This window comes from Macaca thibetana, unplaced genomic scaffold, assembly GCF_024542745.1.
Source record: "Macaca thibetana thibetana isolate TM-01 unplaced genomic scaffold, ASM2454274v1 unplaced_scaffolds268, whole genome shotgun sequence".
NCBI classification, from domain to species: Eukaryota; Metazoa; Chordata; class Mammalia; order Primates; family Cercopithecidae; genus Macaca; species Macaca thibetana.
In genome coordinates, this window is record NW_026089057.1 from 1 (window position 1) to 17,227 (window position 17,227).

At 51.6% G+C, this 17,227-nt stretch overlaps 1 protein-coding gene and 2 pseudogenes across 2 annotated transcripts; 2 read left to right on the forward strand and 1 right to left on the reverse strand.

The window, feature by feature from the left end:
• Window positions 1-628: 628 nt before the first annotated feature.
• On the forward strand, window positions 629-1,722 carry LOC126947418 (double homeobox protein 5-like; the record flags this gene model as incomplete). Its single annotated transcript, XM_050778074.1, is given in 3 exon segments — window positions 629-891; window positions 893-1,450; window positions 1,452-1,722. Coding segments are annotated over 3 exon segments (1,092 nt in total), but the record flags the coding sequence as incomplete, so codon positions are not given.
• A 296-nt stretch (window positions 1,723-2,018) lies between these two features.
• Window positions 2,019-6,168, reverse strand: LOC126947420 (double homeobox protein 4-like protein 4; annotated as a pseudogene). Its single transcript, XR_007723068.1, has 2 exons — window positions 6,163-6,168; window positions 2,019-3,485 (listed from the first exon to the last, which is right to left on the reverse strand). The product of XR_007723068.1 is annotated as a double homeobox protein 4-like protein 4 (transcript).
• Window positions 6,169-10,345: 4,177 nt separating this feature from the next.
• Window positions 10,346-12,028, forward strand: LOC126947419 (protein FRG2-like-2; annotated as a pseudogene).
• The last annotated feature ends 5,199 nt before the right edge of the window (window positions 12,029-17,227 follow it).

Genomic DNA, 17,227 nt, shown 5'->3' on the forward strand with positions numbered 1-17,227 from the left:
AACATGTGTTGTTACCCCTAACGTCAAGCTTAACCCAAATCCCTAATCTGTAAATCTAACCCATAACCCCACACCGGCCAAATCACAACTCCAACCCCAACTCCAAGCCTAGCGCCAGCTCTAACCTCTCACCCTAACCACTAACCCTTAAACCTAACCCCTACCCAAAACCATTCCCCAATACTAACTTTAACCCTATACCCTACCCCTACCCCTAAACCTAACCCCAATTCTAACCCCAACTCTAACCGTAACCCTAATCCTTACCCCAAACCCTAACTTTAACCTAACCCCAACCTCAACCCTAGCCCTAACCCTAGCCCTAGCGCTAACCCGAACACGAACCAGAACCCAAACCCGAACCGTAACCTAACCCGAACCCTAACCTAACCCTAACCCTAACCTAACCCTAACCCTAACCCTAAACCTAACCCCTAAACCTAACCCTAACCCCGACCCCGGACCCTGACCCCAACGCCGGACCCTGACCCGAACCCCGGACCCGAACCCGAACCCCGAACCTGAACCCGAACCGGAACCCGAACCCTAACCCGAACCCTAACTTGAACCCTATCCTGAACCCTATCCCGAACCCTAACTCACCCCCCAACCCACTCCCCCCTTCCAGGGCTTCTCCGGCCCCACCCATACCCAGGCCACGGTGCCCTGGGCCCTGTGGGTTCCCGCTTCCGAGGGCGGGCTGACCCAGGGCTCCTCCCGCGTTCCTGAAGGGGTGGAGCCTGTGGGCCTTTATAAGGGCCGCTGGCCGGCTGGGCCGGCCTCCTGGCTGGACCTGCGCGCCGTGCACAGGCCGACTGAGGGGCACGGGAGCCCGCCGGCCTCTCTCTGTCCGTGTCTGTCAGCGAAGTTCCGGCCAGGTCTCCCCGCGATGGCTCCGGACACCTGCCGACGGCGCCCTCCCGGCGGGAGCCGGAGGACGAGGACGGCGAAGGAGACTCGTTTGGACCCCGAGCCAGAGGGAGGCCCTGCGAGCCTGCTTTGAGCGGAACCCGTACCAGGGCATCGCCACCAGGGAAGAGCTGGCCCAGGCCATCGGCATTCCGGAGCCCAGGGTCCAGATTTTGTTTCAGAACGAGAGATCGCGCCCACTGAGGCAGCACCGGCGGGAATCTCGGCCCTGGCCCGGGAAACACGGCCCGCAAGAAGGCAGGCGAAAGCGGACCGCCGTCACCCGGTCCCAGACCGCCCTGCTCCTGCGAGCCTTCCAGCGGGATCGCTTTCCAGGCATCGCCACCCGGGAAGAACTGGCCAGAGAGACGGGCCTCCCGGAGTCCCGGATTCAGATTTGGTTTCAGAACCGGAGGGCCAGGCACCCAGGCCAGGGTGGCGGGGCACCGGCGCACGCAGGCGGCCCGGGCGACGCGGCCCCCGGCGGGTGTCCCCCCGCTCCCTCACCGGTCGCCTTCACCCACACCGGGGCGTGGGGAACGGTGCGCGCCCTGCGCGCCGGGGGCTCTCCCACCGGGGGCTTTCGTGGGCCAGGGAGCAGGGGCCGTCGCCCCGCTGCAGCCCAGCCAGGCTGCGCAGGCAGCAGGGATCTCCCATCCTGCCCCGGCAGGCGGGGATTGGGATTTTTCCTACGCTGCCCTGGCGACTCCGGAAGGGGCGCTCTCCCACCCTCAGACTCCTCGCTGGTGGCCTCCGCGCCCAAGCCAAGCAGTCCGCGGGATAAAGCGGGGGTCGGGTGGTGGAAACGCATGAGAGCTCTGCCCGGGATGCTCCCGGAGCCCAGACGGCTGCCGGCACACCCGCGCATGCGCGGTAGACAGTCTCCTCCCCCCCCCCGCCTCGGAACTTGGGCCGGCTCTGGGATCCCCGGGATGCTCAGTTCTCCTCGGTGTGGAGTCTCTCGTCGCCGCCGCCGGTCCCAGACCCGGAAGGCAGGAATGCCAGGCTGGTCAGCCCGGAGGGAGAACAGGCCTCTCCACACCGAGCCAGATGCTCACCACGAAAGGGAGGCCACCGCCCCGCCCCCGACCCGGTCCCAACCCCGCGTCCTAAAGCTCCTCCAGCAGAGCCCGGTATTCCTCCTCGCTGAGGAGTAGCGGTTCCAGCAAAGCGGGCTCTCCCAAGTCCTGCAGCTCCCCCGGGGCCTCCGTTTCTAAGAAAGGTTGCGCCTGCTGCAGAAACTCTGGGGTCTCCAGGAGCTCATCCAGCAGGCTGGAGGGGAGTGCAGACGAGCGCCCGGATGGCTTGCATCTGCTCCTGCCGCGCGGAGGCCTCCGGCGGAGCGGGCCCCAGAGGTGGAGCTGTCCAGACTTGGGGTTCCCACGCCGCCCTGGCGACCTGGGGCCCCTGGCCCCAGCCCCACCACGGACTCCCCTGGGACGTGGGAGGCGCAAGCACACCCTGGCCCTGCGGCTCAGCTCGAGCGGGCCCAGGCTGTCCCACCGAGCAAGGGCCCGGCAGGCTGTGGTGCTGCGGGTCCCGATTCCCCCGCCATTGGCTCGGGCGCGGAGGCCACCCCCGGGGAGTCTGAGGGTGGGAGAGCGCCCCTTCCGGAGTCGCCAGGGCAGCGTAGGAAAAATCCCAATCCCCGCCTGCCGGGGCAGGATGGGAGATCCCTGCTGCCTGCGCAGCCTGGCTGGGCTGCAGCGGGGCGACGGCCCCTGCTCCCTGGCCCACGAAAGCCCCCGGTGGGAGAGCCCCCGGCGCGCAGGGCGCGCACCGTTCCCCACGCCCCGGTGTGGGTGAAGGCGACCGGTGAGGGAGCGGGGGGACACCCGCCGGGGGCCGCGTCGCCCGGGCCGCCTGCGTGCGCCGGTGCCCCGCCACCCTGGCCTGGGTGCCTGGCCCTCCGGTTCTGAAACCAAATCTGAATCCGGGACTCCGGGAGGCCCGTCTCTCTGACCAGTTCTTCCCGGGTGGCGATGCCTGGAAAGCGATCCCGCTGGAAGGCTCGCAGGAGCAGGGCGGTCTGGGACCGGGTGACGGCGGTCCGCTTTCGCCTGCCTTCTTGCGGGCCGTGTTTCCCGGGCCAGGGCCGAGATTCCCGCCGGTGCTGCCTCAGCGGGCGCGATCTCTCGTTCTGAAACAAAATCTGGACTCTGGGCTCCGGAATGCCGATGGCCTGGGCCAGCTCTTCCCTGGTGGCGATGCCCGGGTACGGGTTCCGCTCAAAGCAGGCTCGCAGGGCCTCCCTCTGGCTCGGGGTCCAAACGAGTCTCCTTCGCCGTCCTCGTCCTCGGGCTCCCGCCGGGAGGGCGCCGTCGGCAGGTGTCGGGAGCCATCGCGGGGAGACCTGGCCGGAACTTCGCGGACAGACACGGACAGAGAGAGGCCGGCGGGCTCCCGTGCCCCTCAGTCGGCCTGTGCACGGCGCGCAGGTCCAGCCAGGAGGCCGGCCCAGCCGGCCAGCGGCCCTTATAAAGGCCCACAAGCTCCACCCCTTCAGGAATGCGGGAGGAGCCCTGGGTCAGCCCGCCCTCGGAAGCCGCGAACCACAGTGCCCAGGGCACTGTGGCCTGGGTATGGGTGGGGCCGGAGAAGCCCCGGAGGGGGGAGGGGGTGGGCGGAGGGGGAGGGGGGAGGGGTGGGCGGAGGGGGAGGGGGGAGGGGTGGGCGGAGGGGGAGGGGGGAGGGGGGAGGGGCGGAGGGGGAGGGGGAGGGGGAGGGGGGGCGGGGGGGAGGGGGAGGTGGGAGGGGGTGGGCGGACGGTGAGGGGGGCGGGGAGCGGGCTTCGGGAGCTGGCTCTCTCCGCCTCTCCAGGAATTCTGCGGGGACTGGAAGCTGCTCTTGGGCCTCGCACGCGTCTTCAGCAGGGAGCAGGATGGAGTGGAGTGTGGGACTGAACCTCCATGAGAGTCTTGAGCTTTCCGGGCCCTCTCTCCGGGAAGGAGGCCGTGCCCGTGGGTGTCGCGGTTGCCGTGATAGTCTCACACACGCAGGTGTGTGGATCGCGTTCACTTCCACACAGAACACCAGAGCGAAACCCAGGAGCAAAGCCGCATCCCGGGCCTCATGGCCTGAGGATGGATTCCTGCATCCTGCAACATGGGGGGAGTCTCCACTGTGGCTGCTCTGGAAACTGGCAAGGAGAGCGACAACACGGTGCTGGCCTTCCTCGCTTCCCTGGAAGTTTCTGGGTCCCTGCAGAGCTCGGGAATCAGTCAACATTGTCACGTTTATTTGTTTCCAGTTCCTGGACGTTTTCTTAATTTCCTTTCAAATATATTAGGCATTCTGTGAATTCCTGTAACTTTTTGGTGATTTTAATTGTCTGCATTAAATGTTTAAAGTAAATTATTTTTCTGAAAAGCAGAAATATCCATAGTTGCATATATGATTGAAATATTTTACACAGATTTTCTATGGCATCTATCACCACCTCATGCAAAATTCCAAGTTTTTTCATTTGAAACACCCTTCCCATCAATAGACCATATTGTAATAATTTGTTGTACGTGATTACTTTTATACCATTAGAAAATTAATTATATATTATGTACACATTTTTGAAATACTGCAATGCAATAAATAGTATATGGTCAGAAGTATTGTTTTCTCTAACATAAACCTAATATGAGTAAAATTATTTACCTGAATTCAGATCTTTTGGCTTCAATTGCCATTCTGTCTCATTAGCACTTCCCCAATCCATAAAATATATCAGTTGTATTTTTAAATTTATTATTTATTGAAATGGGTTATTTTACGTGATAATGTTTTTATGGCAATTTAGGACATTTTCAATAAATATAGTGATCTTGAGGACCTGGCCTCTTGTTTCTGTTTTACCACGTGAGACGCGTACTCCTCTTTCACCGTGAGTGATTGTGAGCTCCCCAGACCTTCCCGGAAGCAGACACAGGTGCTGTGCTTCCTGTACAGCTTGCAGAACCATGAGCCAGTCAGACTCTTTTCTTATAAATTACCAGTCTCAAGTTTTCTAAATAGTAATGCAAGAATAGCTTAATACAGCATATGAAAAGAAAGCAATTCATATATTTATCAGTTTGAGTCTCCAGACCTCTGCCACGCTTCAACTCAAAGAGCAGGAAGTGAGCAACCCCCATCTACTGCTCCTGCTCATGGGAGAATTTTCAGTTTATCTTAAAACATTTCAGGTCAAAAGCCCCGTGTTTTATGCAAAAGAAGGAAGGTGTCTAAAAGAATGGGTCTGTATTTATTTTTATTTCTGAGACAAGGTCTCTTTCCCTGTCATTCTGGCTGGGGTGCAGTGGCTCACTGCAGCTTTGACATTTTGGGCTCCAGCTATTCTCCCACCTCAGCCTCCCAAGTAGCTGGGACCACAGGGACACCCCACCACAACCGGCTAATATTTGTATTTTTGGCAGAGATGAGGTTTTGTAATGTTGAGCAGGTTGGTCTTGAACTCCTGAGCTCCAGTGATCCTCCAGTCTCTGCCTTTCAAAGTGCTGGAATTACAGGTGTGAGCCACCACACTGGGCAGATGGGTCTTAACTGATTTTAATCAGGGTACCTGAGCATGGAAGACATGCCCTCAATTTTTTTCCTAATACCATATTTGACAGTTTTATAACTATGATTTTTTTATTCCTGTAATTCATAAGGATATGATAGTAAAAGACCTTGAAAACCTTTGGGGAAAAAAGTGCTATATTGTGCTTGAAACCACCTTTTACTCTGAAAGCAAGTGCCATCCAGATACATCTGTGGAGAAGATATTTTCTTCCGCTGCATTTTAGCCAAACAGCCGAGTGTGTCTTGAAGTTGTTTTTTGATTTTTAACAGGACAAGTGTGTTTTCTAAGACCCCAAACTCAGGAGTGGCCATGGGGAAAATCACCATTGCTCACATGGAAAGCACGCACAGCAAATGCATTTCTTACCCCGAACCAGGAGTTGTTCCCCCTGGGTGCACATGGGAATCAACAGGAGGCTTTTAAAGTTACCTAAACTCAAAAGGCAATAGATAAATGAATGCAGAATCCCTGCAGTGGGACCTGGGCCACAGTGCTGTTTAAAGCTCTCTGGGTGACTATCGGGAACAACCAAGCCCCCAAACGGCTGCTTTAAATCAGCTTCTTCCGGTGAACTAGTGGCAAATGGTTTCCCGAAATGAATGGTTTAAATCAGCCTCCTCCGGTAAGCTAGTGGCAAATGGTTTCCTGAAATGAATGGGAAGATTTGCTGCTGGGTTATGGTCTTCTGATCTTACCTGCATTACGTAATTTTCTTTGCAGAACTGGCCTCTGCTACACATTTTATTCCTGATTCAGTTCAGTTCTACTCATACCAAATGCATAGTATACGCTAGGTGACCTTGCATTGCTGAACCCAGGGGAGAGGACTTTGCTGAATAATAATTGCATCCTAAAAAAACTCAAAATACTGGACTCAAATGATTCTCCTGCCTTGACTTCCCAAAGAGCTGTGACTGTAGGCATGAGCCACCATGCTTGGCCTATACCCTAAAAAATTAAAACCATCCTACTTACTAAATTGATGTAAACATGGGAAGACCTAGGTCACCAAAGTGTTAGGACATAAGTAAATACCTTGGAATATTAACATCCACCTGATGATGCCCTGAGTAAACACATCCTACTTTAAAACAATACAAAACAATGCTATTATTCTGAAATATGAAGTTAAATTTTTGTGCAAATAGGTAATATTTAAATTTTTATATATGTATAACATTCATGCAGAAAGACATATACAAAGAAATCACGTAAAGTTCAATCAGTTATTACAAAGTGAACACACGTGTGTAACCTAGAAATAGAACCAGCTTCACTGATGCCCTGGCAACCACTTTCTCTCTTTTCGTTCCCCCAAAGTCACTAAGATCTTAAGGGCTAACATTGTAGATCAACTTTGTTTTCTCACACGTTTTATCACAGAAAATTTAAAACATATACAAAATAAAAGAAACAGTACAATACGCCTGTTACCCAGGCTCATCAATACCTAATAATATGCCAATTTTGTGTTATCTATACTTCAACTCATTTCTCACACAGAGAAATTGAAGGTAAAATCTTGGCTGAGCACAATGGCTTATGCCTGTGTAATCTCATTACTTTGGAATGACGAGGCAGGAGGATCATTTGAGGTCAGGAGTTTGAGAGCAGCCTGGGCAGCATAGTGAGACCACAACTTCATTTCAATTTTTTTTTAAATTAATCAGGTGCGGTGGTGCATGCCTGGAGTTCCAGCTACTTGGGATGTTGACATAGCAGGATCCCTTGATTCTGGGAGTTTGAGGCTACAGTGAGTTGTGATTGTGCCACTGCACATCAGCCTGGGTGACAGAGTGACTCTGTCTCAAAATCAATAAATAAAGCTTCTATCTTAACTAGCTTTTTACACATAAACACATCCATATAAACAATCCCTCTTTTAACAGTAGAAGTACCAAATTAAAAATCATTAACGTGAACCCATTTTTAACTCAGACTTTACCTTTTAATAAGTTTTTTTTTTTTTTTTTTTTTTTTTTTGAGGTAAGATATGCACTCATTGGAAGGTCTAATCTTGGCTGGGCACGGTGGCTCAGGTTTGTAACTTCATCACTTTGGGAGCCAGAGCTCAGGAGTTTGAGACCAGCCTAGGCAACATAACGAGAACTCACTGGGGCAAGATATGAGACCTCATCTCTACAACAATTTTCTAAAAGTTAGTTGGGCACAGTGGCGCATACTTGTCATCACAGCTATTTGGGAGGCTGACTTAGGAAGATCACTGGAGTCTGGGAGGTCAAGGCTGTAGTGAGCTGTGATTGCACCGCTGCACTCCATCCAGAGGGACGAGTGAGGCTCTGTCAAAAAAAGGTACAATCTTAACTGTACATTTTTGACTCATCAACACATCCATATAAACAATCCCTCTCTTAAAAATAAAAGTATCCAATTTAACAGATATTAATATTCATGGGAATTACCTAGACATTTTTTGTTTGTTTTGGTTTGGATTTTTATTGAAAGGACACACCTAGAAATGTTATTTAAAATCTAGATTTTGATAAAAATAAGCCTGAGTTTTTTATTTTTTTAAGATGAAGTTTTGCTGTGTCACCCAGCTGGAGTACAGTGGCATGATCTCGGCTCACCAAAACCTCTGCCTCCCGAGTTCAAGTGATCCTCCTGCCTCCTGAGTAGCTGGGATTACAGGCGTGAGCCACTACATTCAGCCAATTTTTTTTTTTTTTTTTTTTTAGTACAGATGGGGTTTCCTTATGTTGGGTAGACTGCCCTCGAACTCCTGACCTAAGGTGATCCACCCGCCTTGGCCTCGCAAAGCTCTGGGATTACAGGTGTGAGCCACCGTGCCCAGCCAGGCCTGAGTTTTGCCTGAGCATTTCTCTGTCTAAGAAAGTACAGCATATGGCAGTTACAAGGTCTCTTTTATCTAAAATAGAATTTAATAAATAAAAATTTAAAAATTTACCTGAGATTAAAGGACAAATCAAAACATGTGTGTAATGTGTTGTCTGTAGAAGTATAGTTTAACAATGACACAAATTATTAATAACCAATAAATGTTATAATAATTTATTAACTAAAATGAACAAAATTCTTATTATGATATCTATGAAAATACTTTCTTAGAGTAAAATATTCTCATATCTTGAGACGGCACTGGTTAAAAACAGCAAAGATTTGCAAGTTGATGTCTTATCAAGTACTTACTTATCAAGTAAGTAGCAGATCCCTCTTCACATCTTTACAGAGTTATCCAAAAAGCAGTAATTTACACAAGAGCAGACAATTTTCCTAGCTTTCTGTTGAGTTTATATGTTAATGTTGTTATAGAATTTAACTCAATTTTCTTATAAAATTACCTGACCAAATTTTATATGATATTATGATATCATAATATATCAAAATTTATTTAGATGTCAAATAAATTTTATATATCATAATATTATGCAATATAACGATATTATAAGTTCCACTTACACTCAGATAATTTCACTAGGCAGTGTCTGTCAACCACCAATATCTTTTTTGGTTCCACTATTTGCACAGACAGCACAGCTGGGAAAACACAGGCTCACCCAACACAGTCTCTTCCCTGCTTCTTTCTCCTCCTCAGGGAATCCGCTCATCAGTCAATCAAGTCATCTGGGCCTGGAGGCTGAGTTCTCCCTAACACAGAGTGTCTCATTCCTGCATGCTTTCCTCAGCAGACGGGAGAGAAGAAGGAAAACTTCTTGTTGGCTGAACAGGTTTCTCCTTCCTGCCGCTCCTTAGAGCCTCAACAAGAAGTTTCTTGCTGTAGTTCTACTGGGGGCCTAGACACAGTTAGGGAGAGACTTTTTCAGGATCCTGTCACAGTGACGAGAAAACAAAGAACCGGGAGCATGTCCCAGCAAGTGTTTCAGCCAGGAAACACTTGCTGGGACATGAACTAACCCTTCTGCAGTCTGAGGGCTCTGACCAGCAGAGACAGACTCTGCTGTAGTAGGAAGGGATGAGGCCGCTGTTCTGAACCTAGAGCTCCACCACACCTTGTTCTGTCTCACTGAGGCAATTTTGAGAGGCTGCCCTGGAATATGTCTTGATGGTGGATGTTGAGAAACAATGTGGGCTTTGATGGGATTCGGGTGGTGTCTGCTGTGTGAAGACAGGAGCTGAATGTTCAGAATCAGGGCTGTTTTTCTTGTGATCAGTTGGGTTACCTGTTTGGAATCAAGTCCATTTTTACTAGGGAGGCTGAATAAATTCCACAGAACACAGTGGTGCTCCCAGGATGACTGAGGCAGGGTGAGAAAGGGGAAATGTTTTTCCACCTAGACTTTTTGCTACCTCAGGAATCAAGGGCTGATTAGGTTAGCACTGGCTCTAATCTAATCAATTCAATTTTATTGCATTTGATCTAATTATCTTCCCCATTTTTAAGGTAGGATGGGCCATTTCATTTGGTATTTATTTTTTCTTTGCATTTTTATTTCATCATATATGTGTGGATCTAACACAATCAACCATAATTTGACATTTGTTGTTTCCAAGCATTTAAGAAATTATAATATCTATGTATACAATGTTAACACTATGTATAATAAATTCTCTTTCTGTGCAAAATATAACTGAGACAGAAATCGGAAGACATGATTCCCCGATCTTCTTCTGATCCCTGGCTCCCGGTTCTTTGTTTTCTCGTCACTATGACAGGATCCTGAAAAAGTCTCTCCTTAACTTGGTCTAGGCCCCCAGTAGAACTACAGCAAGAAACTTCTTTTTGAGGCTCTAAGAAGCGGCAGGAAGGAGAAACCTGTTCAGCCAATAAGAGTCAGCCACGCCCAGCCGAGGGACGTATAAAGGCAGGTCCAGCGGAATAACCCGCAGTCCGCCTTTGGACGTGAAAGAGCGGCCTCCTTTCACTTGAGCGTCAACATGGGAAAGGGAAATGAAGACCCGGATCTCCACTGCTCCTCCATGCAGCACCCCACTGACCAGCCCCCTTCCCCACAGATCTTTACAGAAAGGGGCCCAGATGAGAAGAAACCATTCAAAGGAAAAGGCAAGACGGCCTCCTCCCATTCCCGTGAGAAGCACATACAAAGGCAAGGTAAGGCCTTGGGCTGCTGCCATGGAGGCTGGAAGGAGAGTTGGAATCAGGGATACTGAGCCATGTGTCTTTAGTAGGGTTTTATTTTGAGATTTGGGGATGGGAAATGGCTTGGTGCCCTCAGGGGACTTTGAGAAATGTGTTCCTCGTGATGCTGGCAGAACTTCACATGAAAGACTGATCCGCAAAAACTCATCAGAGATAGACTATGGGACTCTGCCTAGGGAGAGGTGAGTCATCTAAACTTCCTTTTGCAGCAGGATCGGAGCCCAATCCAAACAAGGAGGAGAATTCTGAGGAAACCAAGCTCAAGGCCGGGAACAGCACTGCTGGATCCGGTAAGATTTGACTCTTTCCAGGCAAGAAGGGACAGGGCAGCAACACTGGCTCCCCTGGCCAGAAAACCGGGAGCTCCTTGGCAGCCAGGGCGGTGCAGATCCTGGACACTGGAGAACAGAAGAGAGTTGGGGTTTGGTGGGAACCTGAGCTCCTGTGTGTCCAGGATGGACTAGGAATTTCAGGGTGTTCAGTTGGAGGCACTTTCTCAAACTCTCATTGTATTCACAGAACCAGAGTCCAGCTCATACCGGGAAAACTGCAGGAAAAGAAAAATCAGTTCCAAGGACAGCTGCCAAGACAGAGCAGGTAGAATCTTGGTGTTTTTTGTTGGTGGTGGTAGTGGTGGGTTTTTTTGTTTTTGGTTTGCCCCAAAAGGTAAATAATCAGGAAACTTTTATACGAGGCTTGAGCGGAAAGGGAGTTACTTACTGACAAGTACATTTTTGAGAGCTTAGCACTCTGAGAATATTTGGGGACTCATAAGGGGTTCAACCTCACTTCATTCCAGTGCTGAGATGGTCAGGAAGGAGTGGGAGAGACAAGTGGGGTTCACCTGGGTGCACAGGGGGTTCTGGAAATGAGGGTCTGTGGGGACTGCTCTGGCGAGTCTCTCACATGCTTTCTTTGCAGGGAACTGTCCAGAAGAGAGTGCAGCTTGCCGCTGAAAAAAAAATCAAGATCCTCCACTGCTGTGCACAACAGTGAAATCCAGGAGACTTGTGATGGCAACCATGGGGGACATTCCAGGGCTCGCACTGGGCGCAGCCAGCGGCACACGTCTCGGGCCCTAGGAGTCAAAAACACCGTCACTTCGAAAAAGCTTGGTGACCTCTGTGCGAGCTATGTCGGAGGCTATTTATCAAGACCTAGCCCAGGTGTGGGCACAGCAGATCCGTTCTCCACTGACCTGGGAGCAGCTCACACTGCTCACTCAGCTCTGGGGGCCTCTGTGTGCCCAGGTGCAGACCTTGTATTCCATGTCCACCCAGGCAGCTTATGTCTTCCCTGCTGAGGGCTGGCTTGTCCCAGCCACACTGCCTGGTCCTGGGGATTCAGCCCTGGATAGAGAAGCCCATCCCTGGGCAGGAGATAACTGAGCCTGTCAGTGGATCAGATGAGGCTGAGCTGGGAGCACCCTGACCCTATTCAGCAGAGGATGCATCTCTGGGAATGAGAACAAGGACCTGTTACTTCTCAGATTCTTCCAGATGACCAGCAGTGACAATTTTGGATGCACTGTGTTAATAAATGACAGAACTTGAAGAAGTCATAGGAAAGAAACTTGAGTGGCATACTCAGAATTGTGAGCCTTCCATTTTGCAGAGCACTAAGGCTACAGACAAATTTTATATTTCATGTTAGACATTTGATGCCTTTCGGATGTCTGATGACAGTCGTGCATTTCTGTATAATCAGAAAAATATTAGAATGTAATCATGTGAATTTGCGTATTTTAGATTGTAGAAAAGTAAATATAAAATTATATGCTTTTTTTTTTTTTTTTTTTGAGACAGTCTTGCTGTGTTACCCAGGCTGGAGTGCAGTGGCACAATCCTAGCTCACTGCAACCTCCGTTTCCTGGGTTCAAACAATTCTCATGCCTCAGCCTCCCAAGTAGCTGGGACTACAGGCAGGTACCACCATGCCTGGCTGAGTTTTTTTCTTGTTTTGTTAGTAGAGACAGAGTTTTGTCACATTGACCAGGTTGGCCTTGAACTCAAGTGATCCGCCAGCCTCCGCCTCCCAGTGTGCTGGGATTACAGGCATGAGCCGCCTTACCAAGAAATTGCTTCTCTTTTAATTCAGAAAAGGTTATAGGCTCTCACTCTTCCAGCCTGAACCCATGGAGTACTAATATCCACAAACCATTAATAGCACTCCCTGTGGGAAAATGTCTATACATTTTTACAGTTTGATATAAGTATAGTAAAATTAATATGCAAGCTATTTACTTTTAATATTTCTACATAAAATTTAAGTCAAGATCTATTAAATGGTAAATGATTGTACTTATTTATTCACCTGCCTCATGTTTTATTTCTTTTTAAATATCCTAAATTTAAATTTTATTGTATTTTATACATTTCAATTGATTGTACTGTATTGCAGGATATGGAGATTTCATCACATACTACAGCACAGTGTATTTTGTTATATTTGACATACATTCTGGTATTTTGTACTGAGATCATACAATCTTTCATTATCTAGGAGTATTAATTACTTGTTTGGTTGCTTTATAATTTTCATTTTATGTAATAATGAAATAAACGTTAATGTTGTTTGGAATTTTAAATTTCTTTCATATATAATTTGTATCTAATAAAGATGTGAAAAAGAGAATGTCTTATCTTCACCTCTGCGCCATCCTAACCCTGACCTCCCCGCAGCCCACAGCTCTTGTCATAGTCCGGGGACAGTGTTCCGTTACTACAGGAAATGGGGCCAGTTCAATGGGAATACATAGATAGCAATTGGAGATGTAGAGATTTTATCCTCCACCACTGCGATAGAAAAGAACCACAGTCATGTGAGTCACACAATTTTCGGGTTGACACTGCTTAGGAGTTATGCTTACACTATGCTGTAGAATAACTCTGACATAAAATTATGTATATTAAATAAATGCACATACATAAATAACGTGTCTAAATAACAATGTACATATCTTAATGAAAATGAACTTTATTGCTAAAAAAGTTAACACACAGATACATACAATGGGATCATAAAATGTTGAAGAATAGAGATGGGGAGAGGAACACAGACATAGAGAAAGGGAGGAACGGAGCTAGAAAAAGACAGATGAACGGAGGGACATTGGAAAGGAGAAAGTGGGGAGAGGGGGAGGAAGGGAGGTAGGGAGTGGGGAGGGAGGAAGGGAAGGACAGAGGGAGAAAGGGAGGCAGAGACAGAGAGAGGAAGGCAGAGAGAAAAGCGCTCTTCTGCCTCCAGGACCAACAGGACCTTGCACTCCGGGAAAATGTTGGGTGCCCGGTGCGGGCTAAGGGCTCGGCCCACAGCTGCGTCGGCCTGCGGGGCGCTCACCGGGCCCCCGGATCCCCAGTCTGGGTCACTTCATCCCGGAGCAATTCAGACGAATTCCATCTCCCAAGGAATGAGCGAATTGCCCAGAGAGCAATGAGCCAAGACTCAGGTGATTGTCCGTTTTTCATCCACATGGTTCACAGATGACAGAGCCCCACGTTGAGCTTGCAACAGAGCGCGAGGCGGAGAGTCCCATCCGCACAGGAGTCGCACTCAGGCCGATGAAGCGTGGTTTCGGGTTCCACGTTCCTTTGCCCTCTGCAAGGGGGCCTGTTGGTCACGTGTCTCTGGCCCCCGAAAGAGAGATCGTGTTGACTGTTTCCCGAGCTCTGTGGGGACCCAGAAACCTGCAGGGAAGCGTGGAAAAGCAGCGCCATGTCTTCGCTCTCCTTTCCAGTTTCCAAACAGGCCACAGTGGAGACTCCCCTTGTCGCAGGAAACAGGAATCCGTCGTCAGACCGTGATGCTCCGCACGTTTCTTTTCTCTGTGGTTTCGCTCTCGTTTTCTACATGACAATGAACGAGATCCACACACCTACGTGTGTGAGACTATCACGGCAACGGCGACACCCACAGGCATTGCCGCCTTCACGGAGAGGGCCTGGAAAACTCAAGACTGTCATGGAGGTTCAGTTCCACGCTCCACCCTTCAGGGTGGTTTCTCCCTGAAAACGTGTGCGAGTCAAGACAACGGCTTCCAGTTTCTATAGAATCACTGGAGAACCCCAGAGAGCCAGCCCCGAAGCCCCTTTCCCCTCCAGTCTGGCCCTGCACCCACCCACCCCACAAGGCCCTGGTCCCTGTGGTTTTCTGCTTCCGAGACTTTTCGGCTACCCCGGGACCCTGGGCCCGGAGCTCATGCATATTCATGAAGGGTGAAGCTGGTGGGTCTTTCCCAGGGCCTCTGGCTGGGCCGGCCTCCTGGCTGGACCTGCCTGCAGCGCAGAGGCCAACTGAGGCTCACCGGAGCTGGCCGGCCTCTCTCTGCCCGTGTCTGTCCGTGAAATTCCGGCCAGGTGCCCCCGCGATGCTCTCCCCACATCTTCCGACAGCCCTTTCCCGGCGGAAGCCCGAGGAACAGGACGGTGAAGGAGACTCATTTGTAACCTGAAGGAAAAGATGCCCTGCCAGCGTGCTTTGAGCGGAACCCGTAGGCGAACTGGGAGAGACTTGCCTTTTGGGGTCCAGGATTCAGATTTCCTGTCAGAATCGAAGGTCCAGGCATCCAGGCCAGGGTAGCAGGGACCCGCGCACGCAGGCGGCCTGTGCAACGCGACCCCCGGCGGGCGCCACCCTCCTCCCTCCTTGGTCACCTTCACCCACACCAGGGCATGGGGGACAGGGGTGTTTCGTGAGCCAGGCAGCAAGGGTCGCCCCTCTGCTGCAGCCCAGCCAGACTTCTGCCCTAAGCCCAGAAGGAATCTGCCCCGGCACTTGGGGATTTTGGGTTTGCTGCCCTGGCTCCTTCGGAAGTGGCGCTGTCCCACCCTCAGACACCTGAGTGACCTCTGCACCCGAACAGGTGGCAGGGAGACCAGGACCGGCAGTACAGGTGCGTGCTCAGTGGGACAGCCTGGGCCCGCTCAGGCTGAGTCACGGGGCCAAGGTGTGCTTGCGCCGCACACGTCCCACATGAGTCCATATTGGGGCTGGGGTCAGGGTCCCCAGGTCGCCAGGGCGGAGTGGGAACCCCGAAGCCGAGGCACATCTACCTGCGCAGCTCGTGCCCCCGAGGCCTCTGCGTGGCAGAAGCAGATGCAAGCCATCCAGGTGCCCTCCCAACCGCTCCAGCGTTCATCTGCGCTCACATCCACCCTGTTATATGAGCTCCTGTCGACCCCAGAATTTCAGGAAAAGGCATAACCTTTCCTAGTAACGGAGCCACTGGGGGAGCTGAAGGACTTGGAAGAGCCCGCTTTTCTGGAACCACTCCTCTGCCAGGAAGAATACCTGGCTCTGCTGAAGGAGCTTTAGGACGCGGGGTTGGGACGGGGTGGGGGCAGGGCAGTGGCCCCTCTTTCGCGATGAACCTCTGGCTCGGTTTGGAGAGGCGTCTCTTCCCTTCCAGCTGACATGTCTAGGATCCCTGAGATCCAGGTCCGGCGAGAGACTCCACACAGACGAGGGCTGTCATTCTTTCCTGAGCATCCCGGGGATCCCGGAGCCCGCTCAGGTACCCAGAGATGGGCCGTCTACTGCACATGCGCGGGTCCTGCAGGCAGCCGGTTAGGGTTTGGGACCAGCCCAGGCAGAGCTCTCATCCCTTCCCCCCCCGCCCCCACTCCGCATTCCTCAGTGGGGTGGGCGGAGACCTCCCCCCTGGGAAATACCAGCCCGGGCAGCGGCCAGGCCTGCCCTCCTTTCCGCGGCTGGACTCCTCTACCTCTCCACACCACCGTCGCTTGGCCACCCGTGCCCCGCCAGCCTCCTCGGCATCACGTGGAGCGCCCGGCAACCAAATGTAGACCCCCGAGAACACGCGCAAACCGTGGTTCTGCCCTTTCCAGGTGGGAGGAAAGTCAAGCAGAGATGGGGAAAGGAACTGAGACAAAGTGGGAGGGAGGGACAGAGGGAGGAAACGACGGATGGATGGAGGGACCTTGGAAGGGATGGAGGGATAGAGGGAGGGAGCGGGGGAGGGAGGAAAGGAGGGATGGACAGAGGGACCAATGGACAGAGGGATAAAAGGAGTAAGAAATAGAGAAAGGAAGGCAGAGAGAAAAGCGGTCTTCTGCCTCCAGGACCAGCAGGACCTCGCACTCCAGCAAAATGTTGGGTGCCCAGTGCGGGCTAAGGGCTCAGCCCACAGACGCGTCCGCCTGTGGGGCGCTCACCAGCCCTCCGGATCGCCAGCCTGGGTTACTTCATCCCGGAGCAATTCAGAATTCCGTCTCCCAAGGAATGAGCAAATTGCCCAGAAAGCATTTTCATCCGCATGATTCACAGATGACATAGCCCCACGTTGAGCCTGCAACAGAGCGAGAGGCGGATAGTCGGGTCCACACAGGAGTCACTCTCACGCCGACTGAAGCGTGGTTCCGGGTTCCACGTTCCTTTGCCCTCTACAAGGGGGCCTGTTGCTCAGGTGTCTCTGGCCCCCGAAAGAGAGACCATGTTGACTGTTTCCCGAGCTCTGTGGGGACCCAGAAACCTCCAGGGAAGCGTGGAAAAGCAGCACCGTGTCTTCGCTCTCCTTTCCAGTTTCCAAACAGGCCACAGTGGAGACTCCCCTTGTTGCAGGAAACAGGAATCCGTCCTCAGGCCGTGATGCCTCCATCCCCTGCCCAGGCTCCGGGCTCTCTGGGCGGCCTCCCTTTCGC